General features: G+C 33.7%; 1 protein-coding gene across 4 annotated transcripts in view; it reads right to left on the bottom strand.

Moving 5' to 3' along the window:
• Nucleotides 1–21,252, bottom strand: part of LOC149788551 (forkhead box protein P1-like) — a 143,103-nt gene that overhangs the window by 47,930 nt on the left and 73,921 nt on the right. For all 4 annotated transcript variants that reach the window (XM_089974580.1, XM_089974581.1, XM_089974578.1 and 1 more), the window contains 2 exons: nt 18,231–18,375; nt 12,792–12,879 (listed from right to left, as the gene is read on the bottom strand). In XM_089974580.1, coding sequence (XP_089830706.1) covers nt 12,792–12,879; nt 18,231–18,375 — 233 coding nt within the window. The remainder of the gene's footprint in view (nt 1–12,791; nt 12,880–18,230; nt 18,376–21,252) is intronic.

The raw sequence follows: 21,252 nt of genomic DNA, 5'->3' as shown, positions 1-21,252 counted from the left end.
TATGTGACTTGCACATAAGTGGCATTAGTGGGACAGTAGGATAACTGGATAATTTATTGGACAAATTATCTGTCTGGCATTTCAATTGATAATTCAGCTGCAGTTCTGCCCCTCTGGTCTTGCCTGTCCATACTTGCCACTGAAAGTCTCTGTATCTGAATTAATTAGTATGCCATGTGTAAAATAATGTCAAGTAGCCATAACTGTTCAAATGATTGATATGTGATTTTAATTCAGAATCAGTCAGGCAGCAGTTAACTACAACACCATGATTATTTCAGTCAAATCTGGCCAAATTTTTCTGAGCAGTTCTTATAAATAATTTATCTATTTTTCTATAACCGTAGCCATATTTGGTGGCAGACTGACATTGCTTGTCCACTTTATTTTGAAAGAATATCATGTCAAGAGGTTTTCTCACAGATCTGGTTAAATCAGTTTTGCGATTAAGTCTTTGTAAGCTGTTATGTATATTTAATTTATATTTTCTGTGTGCTGAACTTTTGTTCTTGATTGTAAATTGTACTTCTGATTATGGCCACTATTAGAAAGAAAATTTACACAGAATCCGAGTTCAAGGCCAGTCTTAATTACAATTAAACTGGGTTTCCCTGTTGGATTGCTTCACATCCTGATAAGATATGTGAGTGAAAATGTGTATAATAGGAATTTGAAGAAAAAAATAACTCATTCCTGTTTGAGATCAGTCTGTGGGAATCCATTTAAGATATGAGTTTACAGTTGGGGCATTAATATCAGATATAATTCAAAAGGAGTTATTAATTTAACATATTTGATGGACTAACTAAAGTACTCATTGACTTTTGGATTAACAAATTACTTGGGAATTATTGTAAACAATATGAATTTATTTGGAACCTTTTATACTTTTGGACTGTTCTGTACATCTGAATATTATTAGCATAATAATAGTTTTTACAAAGGTCATTTAGTTAATGAAATTTATAATGCTAAAATTCTATGACTGTAGTTTGAACCATAAGAAGAGTCATGTATCAAATGTGTAGATCCAGTCACTCATATTTTTCAAGGTTAAGTTGTACTGTAAAACACAAATAAACATCAAACTTGTGAATGGAGGTCATGGGTTTTCTAAGCAGTCTCCTGACCTATATCCTGATTAGCCAGTGTAAATCAACTGATTTGTTTATTAACACATTAACCCCTGGAGCTTTTTGCCATTTTTGCCTGAAAATCGAGTAGGAAACACATTTTGAAAGCTATTTCTGAATAGACTCGAAAACACCAAATCCCCGGTCATCTTTAAATAACATACTGCCTAGTTGTGTTAGAAACATCATTTTTCATTGGCTATTTGACTCGCGCATGAGCAGAAGGGTAAAAGTTGGACTTCTTCTTGTTTTTGGTTTTTTTTTTTTTTTTTTTTGCTAAATGGAGCCATTATTTTTTTATGGAGACCACTCTTTATTCCAAATGCCCATCTTATCTTACTTTTTGCAAAGGCTCATCTGTCTGTTTGCAGTTCATACCGGTTTGCCTTAGATTTGAGACCAAAAAGTCTAAAATCCGGACACAAAATGGGATTCCGACCAGGGGCGAATTTTGCATTAAAAAAAAGTCGGGTCCAAAAAATGTGGTTTTTCTATTTGTATTTTGTAGTGCAACTAGATATTTCAGATTATTTGGTATCATTGTAGAGCTACATCTGTCCACCTTTCTATAATACCACCCACTTTAGTGTATCATGCATGACCATGACGCTACAGAGCTCGGCAGTAGGCTACTACCTCCTGTACCATAAAGTCGTCGCTAGGGGTTACTGTCTTAATAGAGTATTTTGAAATTCCAAGAATGATTTATTCAAAGTCTTGTATTACAATTCTGCTATTCATGTTAGCTTTGTAAAGACTTGAATTATTATTATGTGGAATTAGGCATTTTTAATGGTCTTGTAAGAGTTATATTACAGGACTAATTCATTTATTTAATGTAATCATTCATTGGAACTACAGTGCCCTAACATTCAATTAAAGACCATTTGGGTATATAACAGCTGTATGGAATTACTTTCAATTTATTCAAAGACATTTCGATTACTATCTGTATGAGAATTACCATGAATTTGTTTTAACGACATTTTGGGATTATATCACTGATTTCTTCTGTACTGATGGCATGTCAGTATTGACATGATTCTGTACTGTTGGCATGTCAGTACAGTAGTGACATGATTCTGTACTGTTGGCATGTCAGTAAAGTAGTGACATGATTCTGTACTGTTGGCATATCAGTACAGTAGTGACATGATTCTGTACTGCTGGCATATCAGTACAGTAGTGACATGATTCTGTACTGTTGGCATGTCAGTACAGTAGTGACATGATTCTGTACTGTTGGCATGTCAGTACAGTAGTGACATGATTCTGTACTGCTGGCATATCAGTACAGTAGTGACATGATTCTGAATAACTCTGCAATCATTCAGGTTACTTGAAACTACTGGAAAAAATAGAACTTTTAGGATTTTGGGAATTCATTCACCATACTCAAAGTTATTTTTATTTCTTTTACTTTTTACTTTAGGGAAATAATATTTTCAATAACACAACAAATTTGTTTTTGCTCTTTCTTGTTACACAGTTTAAAACCCTAGAATCATAACAGGAATAGCGATAGGACGTTAAAGATTATTTCGAATTAAATTAACGATATTGTAAGTGTCTCTTCAATTTCACTTTGTATTGTAGGGAAATAAATAACTTCTTCATTCTAGCTAAATTGTTGTTTTCACATTCTCTCTGTTACATATGTTAAGTCCCAGGGTCACAACATAGGTTTTTATCTATTCAAAGTAATGGTGGCATTATCCATTGCAAATTAGCTTCAATAAAACCAATTGGAAAACCCTATATATCTTTCTTACAAGATTTTGGTTAAATTCTGTCAAATGATCCTGTTAAAGGCTTTTGTCTTTTTAGTAATGGTGGCCATATTCAATGGTGGTTTGGCTTTAAACCTGAAAGCCTTTCAAGCCTTCTGACAAATCTGGCTGAAGGTGGTTATGCATTTTGTTGGTGGCCAGTTCATAACAGACAATGCATGATGAATGATGCATTGCAGCAATGCAGAACTATTCCATAATTCTACCGGTAAGCAAATGTCCAACTCAAAAGTATCTGGATTTGCATATGTTCTGTATTGCATCCATATGTAGCTTCATTTCAATGTAAATATTTTGTTGCTCAAACTGAATTGGAGTAATGATTTTTTTTCTTCATATGGAATATTTCCAACAAAAAATTCATATAGAATATTGCCAAAATTGAGTAATGATTTTTTTCCATACAAAATCATTCCAAAATCGAACAAGATTTTTTTCCATAAAGAATCTTTCCAAAATTAAGCAGTATATTTATCCATACATAATCTTTGCAAAATTTATGAATTTTGTTCCATGCAGAATCTTCCCAAAATTAGAAGTAAAATGTTTTTTGAAAAACAGAATCATTGCAAACTTTGATTTCTTTTTCCATTCTGAATATTTCCAAAACTTGAGTAAAATGACTTGGAATCTTTCCAAGTACTGTATATTTAATATAACTTTGGATCAGGACATGCAAGATATGTACAGCTCAAGCCAACATCATCAACCTGGCATTCAAATACAGACATCCTCATCTCCATTTCTACACTCATATGTGGATGATATATATATATATATATATATATATATATATATATATATATATATACATGTACTTAGATGGGTATTTAAAATAATCTGAAACTTGCTTGAAGGCAAAACTCCACAATAACATCTATGTAAAATGGTTGTAGAGGCCAGTTAATTAGCACATATATGTAAATTGGTTATAAAGGCCATCAAATTAGCACATTCATGTAAATTGGTTGTGGAGGCTAGTTAATTACAACATCTATGTAAATTGGTTGTGGAGGCCAGCTAATTACAACATCTATGTAAATTGGTTGTGAAGGCCAGCTAATTAGCACATCCATGTAAATGGATTGTAGAGGCCAGTTATTTAGCACATCCATGTAAATTGGTTGTAGAGGCCAGCTAATAGCACATCCATGTAAACTGGTTATATAGGCCAGTTAATTAGCACATCCATGGAAATTGGTTGTGGAGGCCAGTTAATTAGCACAGCCATGGAAATTGGTTGTAGAGGCCAGCTAATTAGCACATCCATGTAAATTGTTTGACGAGGCCAGTTAATTAGCACATCCATGGAAATTGGTTGTGTAGGCCAGCTAATTAGCACATCCATGTACATCAGTTGTAGAGACCAGCTAATTAGCACAGCCATGGAAATCGCTTGTAGAGGCCAGTTAATTAGCACATGAATGTAAATTGGTTGTAGAGGCCAGATAATTAGCACATCCATGTAAATTGGTTGTGGAGGCCAGCTAATAAGCACATCCATGTAGATTGGTTGTAGAGGCCAGCTAATTAGCACATCCATGTAAATTGGTTGTAGAGGCCAGTTAATTAGCACATGAATGTAAATTGGTTGTAGAGGCCAGCTAATAGCACATCCATGTAAACTGGTTGTGGAGGCCAGCTAATTAGCACATCCATGTAAATTGGTTGTAGAGGCAAGCTAATTATATTGTTGACTTATTAAACCATCCGATCAACAAACAGGTATTAGGTCCACAACCACTCTATAACACTATGTAATAACACAAATCTGGACATGTCATGGCACCTGACTTTCTTCTAGATGGGGACATCTAAAAGAAAGTCAGGTGCCATGACATTATTTCACTAACAGTAATCAAAACATCCCCCAAGCTAACAAACAGGTAATAATAATAATAATAATAATAATGATATTAATAATAATAATAATAATAATAATAATAATGATATTAATAATAATAATAATAATAATAATAATGATGATGATGATAATAATAATGATAATAATGATATTAATAATAATAATAATAATAATAATAATAATAATGATATTAATAATGATCAGTCAAGTTCATCTTATAGCTTACATGATCACAATGTTCTTTAACAGAAATTAATAATTTTCATAGATCAATGTGCTAGCTTTATCCCAGATGATATATTTATCGGCTGGCTGTCAAGTTATTACTATAAATTTGACTGGCATTCTGTTCATACCCACCCCCACCACCATACATTCATAAAATGTTTTATCACTCTTGATATACAGTGGTTTGGTATGTAAGTTATGGACTCCAACTACTGTGTTATACAGAGTTGTTTCTCCTGTACTCATCTCATTGGTCACAATAAATACACCGTATCTGCAACATAGGCTACCTGCCCTTTCTAAGACCTTCTGACTAATTTCAAAACTTTAAATGCCAAAACGTCAGGTTCATCTTAATTAATAATAGTAACATGCATATATTTTACAATTACTTATGTCTCAGAGAAAACAATGGTAATAATAGCACTACTGACCTCAACTGCCATGACAATTCCATCCTGGATTTAATTTATACCAAAACAATCTAAATGAGACCAACACTTTTGATTTCACTACACCTTACCTTATAATTATTTGTTACAATAAAGATAAAGCATGACAAAAACAATTTCAAAGAGCCATTAAAACTGAGATGACTGTTAAATTTGTCACCTGGAAGCCATTAATTTCCCTCCAACTGTCAAAGAAATAGACTGAGATGTCAACCACTTATATATGATAGCTTAACTATTGAAATCTGAAAACAGCTCTAACACTGAAATATGGAAACAGCTCTAACACTGAAATATGGAAACAGCTCAGGCTAAAATGGAAATAACCAAACAGCTCAGGCTAACACGAAAATATGCAAACATCTATAGCTAACACTTATATACATGTAGGCAAACATCTCTGGCTAGCAATGAAATATTCAAAAACAGCTCAGGATAACACAGTCTTTTTGTGAAAGCAAAACAAATCCCACATAAATTTCCACTGCAAAGTATCCAGAGTTGCATGTAGGATCCCAAGGCAGGGAAAACCAAGTCCCCCATCTTCAAATATGGGGGACACTCTGTCTCCCTCTCTTCCAATCTGGGAGCCAAGGACAATTTCAAAGTGACAAAGAAAAATATTAAACAATACTTAATGCACTAGAAAATAAGAGATTTTTTTTTGCTTTGACAATTTTGCCACATAGCTTTATCATCTGTATTCAATACCATTTTTTCTTTGCACATTGCTGTAATAAATGTATTATGTATTCCATAAAAAGAGAACATAACAGGTCTGAATATCTGGTTCCCTAAAAAGAGCTTTGCAATGTAATTTTCGTTTTTGGATATTGCTCACATTTAAACTCCATGTTTGCTCTTTTCTGACCAGCATTTATGAAAACAATCTAATTTTTCATGAATTATTTCTTCTTTTCAAAGTAATAACTGATTAAATGCCAAACAATTCTAAACCTATTACACTGTAGAAATGTATTCTCTTCTGTCATTACTTCATTTTTGAATCTATATTAGCCACGTGGCTGTCAGCGACTTTGCATTGTAACTCAGCACACCGATTCAAACTTTGAATTTTTGACTACCAAAAATGGTTTTAAAATGAAAATTTAATTGCTACCTGAAAGTTATTACCTTTGGTGATTTTGGGCACTGCTAACACTCACAAAGACATCAAAAGACATGCAATAAGAAAAATAGCAGTCCGATTTTCCCACATTTTCTTGGAGTAAGGTATATCCAGGGGCTGAAGAGTCATGTCCACGGGAACGAAGAGATGATTTTGGGGACATGTGACAATAAAAAGCAGAAATCTGCAATGCCATGCTTAAGGTACAACACGTGTGTACACTATACAGTTCCTAGCACATTTATTCTCATTCTTGGAAGTTATAGGGACTTTTTTATTTGACTTATTCATTTTGATTAAACTCATCTACCATTCATAAGAGGTCTCATTGAAAAGATAAAAGAATTTTTTTCTTTTATACCCACTAAGTACCTACATATATATTACTATTATTTATATTGCTTATACCCACTAAGTACCCACATATGTATTACTGTTATTTATATGGCTTATACCCACTAAGTACTCACATACGTATTACTGTTATTTCTATGGCTTATACCCACTAAGTACCCACATACGTATTACTATTATTTCTATTGCTTATACCCACTAAGTACACACATACGTATTACTGTTATTTGTATGGCTTATACCCACTAAGTACCCACATACGTATTACTGTTATTTATATGGCTTATACCCACTAAGTACCCACATACGTATTACTATTATTTCTATTGCTTATACCCACTAATTACACACATACGTATTACTGTTATTTGTATGGCTTATACCCACTAAGTACCCACATACGTATTACTGTCATTTATATGGCTTATACCCACTAAGTACCCACATACATATTACTGTTATTTATATGGCTTATACCCACTAAGTACCCACATACGTATTACTATTATTTATATGGCTTATGCCCACTAAGTACCCACATACGTACTACTGTTATTTCTATGGCTTATACCCACTAAGTACCCACATACATATCGCTGTTATTTGTTTGGCTTATACCCACTAAGTACCCACATACATATTACTGTTATTTGTATGGCTTATACCCACTAAGTACCCACATACGTATTACTGTTATTTATATGGCTTATACCCACTAAGTACCCACATACGTATTACTGTTATTTATATGGGTTATACCCACTAAGTACCCACATGTGTATTACTGTTATTTATATGGGTTATACCCACTAAGTACCCACATGTGTATTACTGTTATTTGTTTGGCTTATACCCACTAAGTACCCACATGTGTATTACTGTTATTTATAAGGCTTGATGGATGTATTACTGTTATTTATATGGCTTGATGGATATATTACTGTTATTTATATGGCTTGATGGATGTATTACTGTTATTTATATGGCTTGATGGATGTATTACTGCTATTTATATGGCTTGATGGATGTATTACTGTTATTTATATGGCTTGATGGATGTATTACTGTTATTTATATGGCTTGATGGATGTATTACTGTTATTTATATGGCTTGATGGATGTATTACTGTTATTTATATGGCTTGATGGATGTATTACTGTTATTTATATGGCTTGATGGATGTATTACTGTTATTTATATGGCTTGATGGATGTATTACTGTTATTTATATGGCTTGATGGATGAGACTTTGCTCATTAACTGTTTGTTGTTTTATTCATTGTAATTAAAGTTGACTAATGTACTAATGTTTCGCTGTTAGGTAAACAGACAACATCACATCATTAAAGTTGACAAATAATTCATTATCAGGTAAAAAAACAACAACATTATGTCATTAAACTAGACTAATGATTCATTGTCAGGTACAAAGTTAACACTATGTCATTAAAATAGACTAATGAGTCATTGTTAGGTAAGAAGTCAACATTATGTCATCAAAATTGACTAATAATTCATTGTCAGGTAAATAAAACCAAGATTTTGTCATTAAATTTGACTAACAACTCATTGTCAAGTAAAAAAGGCAACATCATGTTATTAAAATAGACTAATAATTCATTGTCAGGTAAAAAGTTAACATCATGTGATTAAAACAGAGTAATAATTAAGTCAGGTAAACAAATCAACATTTTGTCATTAAAATTGACTAATAATTCCCTGTCAGGTAAAATCGTCAACATCATGTCATTAAATTTTTACTAATGATTCACTGTCAGGTAAAAAAAATCCAAATTAAAGTGCTGAGAATACTACTAGCTTGAAAGTTACAGACTATTTGGCAGGCATGGGACATACCTGACAAGCACAGGACATACGTGCAAGTACAGGCAATACCTGGCAAGTAAAGGCTATACTCAGTAGGTACAGACAATAAACAGAATAAAAGGGATGAACAAAGTGTGCAAGACACTGATAATGACTCTTTTCATGACGATAAGCAAACAACAATATCCCCATAAATAAATGTAAGCAGAAGTCTTGCATAAAGTCTTCTCTCATCTCTTAATATTGATAAATTTCAAAATTCCTCAAATAATTTGGGAAAAGCAGATTTAAACAATCACCTTTAATGAGCATTTTTTTAAACTGAAATGATTGGGGCTTTTTTTTGCAAGTACTACATATAAGTGATCAAACCTTATCAAGGGAGATAACCAATATGAGTAATCATTACCTCTTGGGCTCACAGTCTGAGTTATTTCCCTTTACATAGCTTGGGGCTATTGACAATAAATAGACTGTGCCATCTGATAAACAGAAGAGAGACAATGTGCAACTGGCCTCCAAGACATCCCCCCACCCCCTGATTACTGGTAGATTCAGACTCTCACTGATTTCCTTCTGAAAGCAAAAACATGTGTCCTCTCTCTCCCATACTATGATAGTGTCAGTCTGTGATTGGCTTTTGGTTTTTCTGGTGTTAAGGGCACTTTTTGAGTATTACTAGTTATATTATACTAATGAAATAGGAGTGCCTTTTCCAAGGACACAATGAGGCAGATGTCCCAAGTTGCCCCGGATGGGTATCAAACCTGAGATCCTTGAATTACGAATTTATCACTCTACCAAATAAGCTACCATAATTCTGTGATGCTGGTACATGACAAGAAGAATGGACAAATTTTGTAATGTGAATACAATGGAATTAGGTTTGGAGTGGAATTCAGAAAGTCCCCGATATTTTAAGGTCAGTATTTTAGTCTTCCTGTTATAAGATCACAACATTTCAACAGGGAACTCACAAGAACTTTTTATACAACATTTCAACAGGGAACTCACATGGAACTTTTGATCAGGGAAAGCACACAGCACCATCACATTTGGGGGGAAAATGAATATTATCATAAGAGAAAAAAAAAAACATTACCCAATATGTGATCCACGTCTACCAAACAGCATAAAATTCCCAAACAAAATAAGGAATTATTTTTAAAAAGTTTCCAATACTCTGGAGCTTTGCTCTGGAATAGTATTCCAGTTGAAATTAGAAATGCCCACTCTATTTCCTTCTTCCAAACCCAATATATCCAGTGGCTTCAGCGATGCAGCTAAAATAAATAAATTCCTTTGTATGATGGCCTCAAGGTAGATTAGTTCTTAGCTAATTATGTTACTCTCTTTAAATAAAGTCATTAATATTATTATTATTATTATTATTAAAAAGAAAGTAGATTGTTTTACATAGTATTCATTATTTCCCTAATTCATGTTTTCATGACAAAAATCACGTCTTTTATTTTAAATAACATCTTTCTTATCACCACTAATCCATATCTCTTTGCTGTCCCAATAAAAAGTAAAAGTGCATATAATATAGTCCAGAAATTTTTATGGGACATATTTTGTCACCACTTACATATATCTCTGTCCTGTCACATTAAAGTCAAAGTCCTTAAGGAAGAGTTCCAGGCATTTGTCTGGGCCTAACAGACATCTTGTCACTAGTAATCCATATCTCTGTCCTGTCACATTATAGTCAAAGTCCTTAAGGAAGAGTTCCAGGGATTTGTCTGGGCCTAACAGACATCTTTCTTGTCACTAATAATCCATATCTCTGTCCTGTCACATTATAGTCTAAGTCCTTAAGGAAGAATTCCAGGGATTTGTCTGGGCCTAACAGACATCTTCCTTGTCACTAATAATCCATATCTCTGTCCTGTCACATTATAGTCCAAGTCCTTAAGGAAGAGTTCCAGGGATTTGTCTGGGCCTAATAGACATCTTTCTTGTCACTAATAATCCATATCTCTGTCCTGTCACATTAAAGTCAAAGTCCTTAAGGAAGAGTTCCAGGGATTTGTCTGGGCCTAACAGACATCTTTCTTGTCATTAATAATCCATATCTCTGTCCTGTCACATTATAGTCAAAGTCCATATATGAGAGCCTTGAATTGGGTGGGGGGGGGGGGAGGGCTCTTCATTTAGGGGTAAAATCAGAAGTTAAAAAAACATATTTTACTGTACTTGTTGTAAGGACTGTAGCAAGGGATATAAAGATGCCAAGAAACTTGGTCCACAATTCAGGGTGCATGCTGGACGTAATATTTGTACAAAATGATTTCTCTGTTGTAACAGAATATCGTGAAGTTGGTCAAAATATGGAGCAGGGAGTGCAGAAAGTTCATAATTATAATGTATGAAATAGCCATTCTAATCCTCCGTGTTAGCATCTTTTCATGTCTGATGTTTAAAATACCAATTAAATAAAACTTTATAAGAATATTAGAACTACTTAATTTCATAACATTAAATAGCAACATCAAAAATTAGTTTGGGTCAAAAAATTGACAACAGTTTCCATAGAAGTCCTTTTCTTATATCTTTATAAGGAGAAATATCCAATAAAAAGATTTATTTTTGTTAGTACCAGGCATCCAGTGCCATTTATTTGGCTACACAAAAAGTCACATTTTTCAAGGATCATGGATGATTGATAGCAACATAATAATTGGCAGCTAGGTCAAGCCAGGGTATACAAGATAAACAAGGGAGTAAAAGTCTCAGATTGTCTTAATTACATGCCCAAGAACTGAGAAGATACTGTCATTGCAATGACATTATTTAAAATTTTGGTGTTGATATGTTTATTTAAAATTTGGTGTTTATATGTTTATTTAAAATTTGGTGTTTGCATGTTTATTTAAACTTTGGTTTGGTATGTTTATTTATAATTAGGTTTTGGAATGTTTTTTTAACAGAATCATTTTTAAAGGATTATTGAAAACAAAAGCCTATCTGCACTGGTGCATAACATACTGGCTATTTCAAAACCATCCTGAACTGAAATGCAAGCATAACAATAAATGACCCAAAGACCTGAAATGGTTGCATAATAAATGGTCATGGGGAGCAAACTGATTCAGTCAATAAAAACTCTGCCATTAATATTTAACAGTTTAATATCTGTCAAAGAAATGGGTCATGAGGCTAAAATTCTGGACCAAAAATTATTTAACACAAATAAAATTACAATAAAAAATTAGCATATTCCTACAAACATGCAAGTCAAATTTCATTTGTCTATCACCATGGTTTTGATAAACTGTGCTTAAAAAGCTGTAGAAACACTAATTGCAAAAATGGCCTGTAAAAACACACACATTGCTACAATGGCATGCAAATCTAATCTAATAAAACTTTTAGGAATCTGGGAAATTAACCAGATTAATTACATAATAAATTAATAATACACCTTGTAACAAGTCTTTTGGGGTAAAACCAATGCTGATATGACTTTTTATCTAGGATTAATGATAGAATTTTCAAAATGGCTACTATGGTAGTCACACTGAAAGTGACCAACTAGATACCATAAGAAGTCTTCTAGTGAAAGCCTATGGTACGACTGTCCATTCACCAAAACATGATTTTCAAAATGACTTCTGTGACAGCTGTTCTTGATGTCAAAGTGGAACCATTTTCGTTTAGGACCAACTAGACATCATAAGATGTCTTCTACTGCCCCCTTCCCCCGTCCTCATAACCGTATGTCCAGGAGGAGTAATGATTTCAAAATTATCCTCCAAGCAGTTTAGGTGTAGAGAGGGCAGACATTGGATGATGGAGAGCAGACGATCCATTCTAGTCTGATAAAACCCATTTTATAGTTAGATCCTGTTGAGTGGCTGATGGGCATATCAGGGGAGAAATCTGGTGAATTGTGAGATCCAAACAATATGAACAGAACAGCACTATGATATACAAAAAGATAGTTTGCCAGTCAATCGGTGTCACAAATAGGGACACCCCCCCTCCTCAGGTTAGTAAGCAATGGTTACCTGTACTTCCAACTGGTTCACAACCTGCATTTGTACCCGTGCTTGTGCTGTACTGCGGTCATCTAACACATGCTCTGTGTTCAAGTGCCTTCAAAATTAACAAAAAGAACAAACAAATCATACTAACCCTCCTTTGAAGTTCATACAAAAATCAAATTTGTATATTTAACACTGATCAATTATATTTAAAAAAATCATTCTCTATGACACACTTTGTTCAAAAAATATTGTTTTCATTAACTTGTTTATAATAATTAACATTTAAACATTTATTTACAGGCAATTCCATATGCTAATGTCGATTCATTATGATTCTTTTATGGAAACAATGGAATCCCATCTGGAAACTGTTATGCATATTTTATTTTATTTATATTTGATTTAATTTGTTTGTTAGTTTTATATTTTTTTTATTCCATTACATGATATTATAAGGTAACTTTGTTTACAGGATTTGATATTGTCTAAAACAGAGTTCAGTTCTGACTGTTTTTTAAAATAAATTTTTGAGGTAAACAACTTTAAAGAGACACTGCATCTAATGATGACCAAGTTCCTGACCTTGATTCAGAAATCAGTGACAGTTGTAATAAACAATCTTTTTTATATTTTATTAAATTCTTTATCAGAGTAAGATTCATTAAGTGACATCAAGGCCATACTTGGCATATGTGACAATTAACACGTGTTTATTGTTACAAATTTTTGGTTTTCCCAGAAGGATAAACTCTTGACCTACGTCCGGAAATCTGTTTTGCATTGTAGTTATACTTATTACTGATGTTTTGAGAAAGAACAGTTATTCGTACTGTAACACTTGAGAAGTCAAGCTGTTTTACGTTGTGTCCAGATTTGGGACAATTATTTTATTTTCTTCATATTATTTGTAAGGGTTTCTTTTCCATGGAAGTACTAGCACTCTAAATTTATTCTTGGACAAGGACATTTATCAAAATTTATACAGAATTTAAAAACTGGAATAATATTTTCTGTCATTTAACAAGAGACTGTTGACACTGCAGCACTTTACAGGTTACAACAGACGTCATCGTCTCCCATTTTCAATTTCATCAGGATTTGAACTCAGTTTTATATAGGACTTTTTAATAATAGGTCTTCTATTTTTTAATAATTGGATTAATTTTAGATTTGATTAGTAAAACCAAAATGTTCATTTTCTCATTTTTACCTTGTTTTTCTAAGGAATTTTACAATAGTTGTTGCCTTCACTTTTTTCTTGTTACATTTTGTAAGAGCCTAAACACATAACAAAACCATTAATTTCACTATCCACAAAAATTTAGTTCCGGGTGGGGATAACACTAACTTTATTGGTGTATTACTCACCTGTCACTATTGTTTATCTTACCCTTTTGCAATGAAAACCTTTGTGTAAGACTTGACATCCTCCAACTCTAAAATATTGTAGAACACGTACAATGACCCACTTTGATAATGAAAGACTTCAAAAGGAGTGCCCCTAATAAACAAAACAACTTTATTACTTAGTCACTACTGTATTGCTGAATTCATCAGTTGGGAGGGAGGTTAATGACCTTAACTGGAACAAAATTACACAACATAATCAGTGAGGCTGATGACCTCAACTGGAACGAAATTACTCAAAATAAAAAGGGAGGTTAATGACCTTACCCTATGGAGATGCATCTACAGAAGCTGCTGCCAAATTATATTAAATTTGGTCATTGTTTGTCTGGCAACTGTTAGACCAAGAAAAATAATACCTTGCATCAGATCTGATAAGGACACAAGCGGAATGTAGCCATCAAAATGTCCTCCAAGGTTGATTGATGATACAGGCTAAATAATATCCTACACGGTTGAATGATGATACATGTTCAAGAAGCAATGATAGCCTTAACTTCAAAAGCTTTAATACTTACAAATGAATGCAAGTGGATGATAAGTTTTCTTGACAGTAACTGAAATCCATCTAGAGATGGTGGATGCTAAAATATCAGCCAAGTCCTTTAACAAGGAACTGCCATTTCCTGCCCTTCCTTTTCAATGTTTAACGATGTAAAATGGTAACCAAGTGCCTTATCTGGGCAAAGGAACCTATTCTGTTCATCCCCTGAATAGATGTGACTGGAAGCCCAGGATGGCTAAGAGTTCTAAGACACTCATCTTTACCAATTACTGCCATCTCATCTCTGCATAGATACTGCCAGGATTTTATCTAAAGCGGGAAGCTCCAACCTTAACACAAAAAGGAGTGGGAGCAGAACAAAAAGGAGCAGCAGGAGGAAACAGCCATAGTTCAATATTTACCTAACACTACATCCCTCTTTCTATTCCACTGTTAGAGGTCTAATGAAATGACTCTAGCTGTACAAGGATTAGTCTGTTAATTGTTTCTGATGTTAATATGTTCTAGTTGTACAAGGATTAGTCTCTTGATTGTTTCTGATGTTAATCTATAATCACATCTAGTTGTACAAGGATTAATCTATTGATTATTTCTAACGTTCATCTTTAATCACCTCTAGTTGTACAAGGATTAGTCTCTTGATTATTTCGAATGTTGATCTTTAATCACTTCAAGTTGTACAAGGATTAGTCTCTTGATTGTTTCTGATGTTAATCTTTAATCACCTCTAGTTGTACAAGGATTAATCTGTTGATTGTTCTGATGTTAATATTTAATCACCTGCAGTTGTACAAGGATTAGTATGTTGATTGTTTCAGATGTTAATCTGTTCTAGCTGTACAAGGGTTAGTCTGTTGATTGTTTATGATGTTAATCCGTTCCTTACCTGCATATGAATAATATTCTGTGCTCATTTACCCATGTGCACATTCTGCTGTCTGAAGGGGCATATACATAGCTAACAGCTCACATGTATTTTGGATATTTTTGCTCCAAAATAAGATAATATTTCAATAACATAAGTGCTTTACTGACAAGTACGCCAGATCTGTTCCATAATGTAGTACTTGTAGTACTAGGATCTGTGTGTGATTTGGATTTTTAACGTAGCTTTTAACAATTTTTCAGTCATATCACTACGATGTCTGCAGTGTGTCAGTTTATAGTGATGTCTAGCACTGGAGCATCATGCTGCAGACACGAAACATAAAGTCCCACCCAGTCACATTATCCTGACACCAGGCCAACCAGTCCTACCACTAACCTCTTAAAGTTGAGCACCAAGCGAGGCAGCTGTTAGTACCATTTTATAAGTCTTTGGTATGACTCAGCCAGGTTTCGAACCCATGACCTCCCGCTTCCGAGGTGGACGCTCTAACCACTAGGCCACCGGAGCGGAAGTACTACGATCTAATGTGTTTCATAATGTAGTGCTTGTGGTACTATGATATAATGTGTTCCATAATGTAGTACTTGTAGTACTATGATATAATGTGTTCCATAATGTAGTACTTGTGGTACTATGATATAATGTGCTCCATAATGTAGTACTTGTGGTACTAGCATCTAATGTGTTCCATAATGTAGTACTTGTGGTACTAGGATCTAATGTGTTCCATAATGTAGTACTTGTGGTACTAGGATCTAATGTGTTCCATAATGTAGTACTTGTGGTACTATGATCTAATGTGTTCCATAATGTAGTACTTGTGGTACTATGATCTAATGTGTTCCATAATGTAGTACTTGTGGTACTAGGATCTAATGTGTTCCATAATGTAGTACTTGTGGTACTATGATCTAATGTGTTCCATAATGTAGTACTTGTGGTACTATGATCTAATGTGTTCCATAATGTAGTACTTGTGGTACTATGATATAATGTGTTCCATAATGTAGTACTTGTGGTACTATGATCTAATGTGTTCCATAATGTAGTACTTGTGGTACTATGATCTAATGTGTTCCATAATGTAGTACTTGTGGTACTATGATATAATGTGTTCCATGATGTTCCATGATGTAGTACTTGTGGTACTATGATATAATGTGTTCCATAATGTAGTTCTTGTGGTACTATGATATAATGTGTTCCATAATGTAGTACTTGTGGTACTATGATATAATGTGTTCCATAATGTAGTACTTGTGGTACTATGATATAATGTGTTCCATAATGTTATACTTGTGGTACTATAATATAATGTGTTCCATAATGTAGTACTTGTGGTACTATGACATAATGTGTTCCATAATGTAGTACTTGTGGTACTAGCATCTAATGTGTTCCATAATGTAGTACTTGTGGTACTATGATATAATGTGTTCCATGATGTTCCATGATGTAGTACTTGTGGTACTATGATATAATGTGTTCCATAATGTAGTTCTTGTGGTACTATGATATAATGTGTTCCATAATGTAGTACTTGTGGTACTATGATATAATGTGTTCCATAATGTAGTACTTGTGGTACTAGGATCTAATGTGTTCCATAATGTAGTACTTGTGGTACTATGATATAATGTGTTCCATAATGTAGTACTTGTGGTACAATGATATAATGTGTTCCATAATGTAGTACTTGTGGTACTATGATATAATGTGTTCCATAATGTTATACTTGTGGTACTATGATATAATGTGTTCCATAATGTAGTACTTGTGGTACTATGATATAATGTGTTCCATAATGTAGTACTTGTAGTACTATGATATAATGTGTTCCATGATGTAGTACTTGTGGTACTATGTCTATGATCTAATGTGCCCTTCTGAAGAAAGGTGTTCACCTCTTCCAATAGCTTCTTGACAGACCAAGATGAAAGTCCTTGAATGAAGAGCGAACTCTATGAAATGTAAATGTAAACCCTCCTTTACTAAGTTAAGGGCCCACCAATCATCATGCATCCCTCAGCTTGGGAAACAGGGAAGAGTCCATATACTTCAATGCCTTGCCTTTCCATCCTCTCCATCTCATGGATGAATGTTGCCTGCCAAGGTGGTCTGAACGAGTGCTGCCTAATAGGCTACCAAATTGAGTCTCAGATTCCAGGGGAGAAGACCTGAGGAGCAGGGCTGTAGAGTGTGAGCACAGGCCTTGTGGTAAGAAACACCTGGGCCTCTCCTGGTTCTTGTTCAAACAAACATTTTATAAAATTAAAAAATGTTGTTAGGTATTTTTTTCCTCAAGTGCCTATTTTCCAAATCTGACAATATGTTGTCCAGAAAAGAATGAGGCGGTGCTGTTGTGCATGGGCCATCGATGTCAAGTCAGAATGAGTCGTTACATGCATTCTAAGACTTTGTAGAATAGGAGCATGGTGGATCAGGCATGGTCAATGGTTTTGGAAAATGTGTAAGCTAAACATTAGTGACAGGTAACATTTTTTACTTTTATTAAAAACCATTCCAATATGATGGTCTTACTGGATCTCAGTACAGTACCATTTGCATTCAGAATCAACTTTGTAAGCATTGTATAACCTTTATTCAAACTACTTCAGCCTTTAAATTAAAACAAGTGGTAGAGAAGCTCATCACTTACTTGAGGAAGCTGCCATAGTCTTCAAAATGATTGTCACAACCGGGCCACTTACATAGGCCATGCCTGAACAAGGGATTAATGTGGTCATCAGCACTGATTTTACTCTCCAACTTAAAACTGACTTGTGGCTGCCCAATAAGTCCACCTAGGGAAAACAAAATGCAGTTTCATATTAAAATGCACTCATTAGCAAACACTTATTAAAAAATACGAATTTAAAATTTTAACATGAGTGAGATATATATTCAAGGATCAAGTGATACAATAAAACATTAATTAAATGAACTACTTTTATCATGACTTCTCACACATTGACCAATGAAATATCTCTTTTGTATAGGACTTGTCTAATTAAATTTATGTTATGTATATCTATATTGTATTTAATTTTTGTTCATGAAGAGTAGACTAACTTTAAGATAATTTTTTAAATGTTTATTTGCATCTGAGTTCAAGACAATCATTTTCACTTTGGAAATTCCTGATCTACCTGGTGTTTGTCATCTTTAAAAAAATTTAAGAAAAAGAATTAACAATGGAACATCAGCACATTTCAGGCCATATCTGCATGTTCAACACTGGAATTCATTTAGAACACCAGCAGAATTCATAAATGTTTATAAGTTTATAATTTTAGATGTGTGAACTTTTAGGACTATTTTGGATTTAATTCATAATACTTAAGTTTCTTTTTAATTTGCACTCTGTATTTCAGGGGAAAAATACTATTTGTTGAGTTTTAATAAATTTGTTGATTTTGCCCTTTTTTGCTTACTTTGTTTAAGACCACAGAGTCATAACATTTATCACTTCCTTGGACAACAAACTATCCAGATAAAATTCATGTTTCTCAATGACTTGAGACAACTGACAATTCACAGTAATGTCAACATCTGACTAATATCAACATTTGACTAATATCAACATTTGACTGATGTCAATATCTGACTAATATCAACATCTGACTAATTTCAACATCTGACTGATGTCAACATTTGACTGATGTCAATATCTGACTAATATCAACATCTGACTAATTTCAACATCTGACTGATGTCAACATTTGACTGATGTCAATATCTGACTAATATCAACATCTGACTGATGTCAACATCTGACTAATATCAACATCTGACTAATATCAAGATTTGACTAATATCAACATATAACTAAAATCAAGATTTGACTAATGGTGTACCCTAATCTGACTAACTGGGAGTTCCTATATCACGCTGTATTCACTATACTGTTACCTAGAAGAATGGCTCACATAAATATATTCCTGTCTCTCCAGTACCACACACCAATCCTATGATGGACAAATTATTTTACCATTCTGCTGTGGTGGCCACAGTGGACATTCATGTAGCAACTTTATCTTCTGATGATAACCAAAAAAAAATGCTTTTCTGATGACACCCATAACAACCATAACATTGCTAATCATCTGATACAAAAAACGGCTTATCTACTGATACCCATAACAACCACAACACCGCTAATCCAGTGTGGATATGTGAAAATGCTTGCCAGCCACTAGCTTCTCATGTGTTGGTGTTTCATCCTGGAATTTTTTCCAGTTTCTTCCACATTTATACTGGCTAGCATTAAACTCCAAAAGAACAACAACATGTGGTGGGTTTGGAAAAATTGTTATTTGCTGATTTGTATATCTTCAAACAAAAACTGTGAATGTCCTGTACAACTAGATCATTTCCATAACACAAATACATAAAGCAACATTTAACACACTATTAATCGGAGTTGTATCATCCTTAAACCATATATGTATTTATTGCCACCAAAATAATACACTGTACAGTCCACAGTAATTAGAAAAAATTATATTGTTTGATGTATGTTTATAGGCTGTCATAATTTGTTGCTTTTAGCAGGTAGGAAATGTAGATAATTGTTGTCATAAATCTGTCAAACTCGTTAAGCTAATGTCAACATGCTACAGATTTAAACCCACTATACATGTTCTAGTCCAACATGAAGCAAATATTAGTATGATACAGACAAAAATCTGCAGAATGATGTTTCTACAAAAATGATTTTATTAAGTTCATTTTAATGATGACCTAAACAAAATAAACAGAACAGATCCATAATAAATTGTTCTGTGCCATCATGTACAACATGTTCCAGGCACTCTTGGTTTCAACATGTACAACACTTCTGGTAACAGAGGTAATTAGGATGCAAAGCACTGTAAGGAAATGATATCAAATGCAAAGTGACACATGTTTAATTGCTTAAACAATAACATGTCAGGAAATACAACAGGAAAAATAATCAAGGTAGCTCTTGCAGACTTCACATTTACATCATGTGTAAATTTTAATGTTATGAATCACAGGAAAACAGTGGAAGAAACAAGCAGCCCAAGCAGTCCTGAGATTCCTCACCTGACTGACATCTGCCTAATAGCCAAATGCAAAAAGCAGTCAGCCGAGACAGCATTTTGTATGAGAAATCTGGGTCAGGATGATGCTTTACACATAAGAAATCTGAGTCAGGATGATGCTTTTTGTCAAATTTGATCAAATTCTATTAGCACTTTTTGAGGAAGAATTTGATATTGTTTCTTTCTGTATTAACAGTGGCTATATTTTATAACAGATCAGCATCAGGTGTTTGAATGCCATCTATCCCAGAATTTTCTCAGTTTTCTTTGATCAAATTCTGTCTTTTAGTTTAAGTCATTATAAGGTTATTGTTCTTTTAGTAATGGTGGCCATAAATGGTAGTGGACTGGCATAATTTAAATTAACTTAAAAAATCCTCTTACCAGAATTAATTATGTCTTTTGATCAAAGTATGATGACAGTTTTTTGAAGTTGTTCAAATGGTTTTCCATTTATAGTAAACTTGGTCATATTGGGTGATTGACTTTCACTAAACAAAACTGAAAGTCCTTGATGAAAGAATTTCCCTGCAAAATCAGATGTGTCTCATGTATTAATGATACAATCCATGATACATAATCAATGCACATAACAACTTGATAGTCTTTTCA

The sequence above is a fragment of the Sinohyriopsis cumingii genome, chromosome 11 (genome assembly GCF_028554795.1).
Source record: "Sinohyriopsis cumingii isolate HCF-2022 chromosome 11, ASM2855479v2, whole genome shotgun sequence".
NCBI lineage: Eukaryota > Metazoa > Mollusca > Bivalvia > Unionida > Unionidae > Sinohyriopsis > Sinohyriopsis cumingii.
Note: the sequence above shows the minus strand (reverse complement) of the source record. Positions and strands in the feature narration are given on the sequence as shown.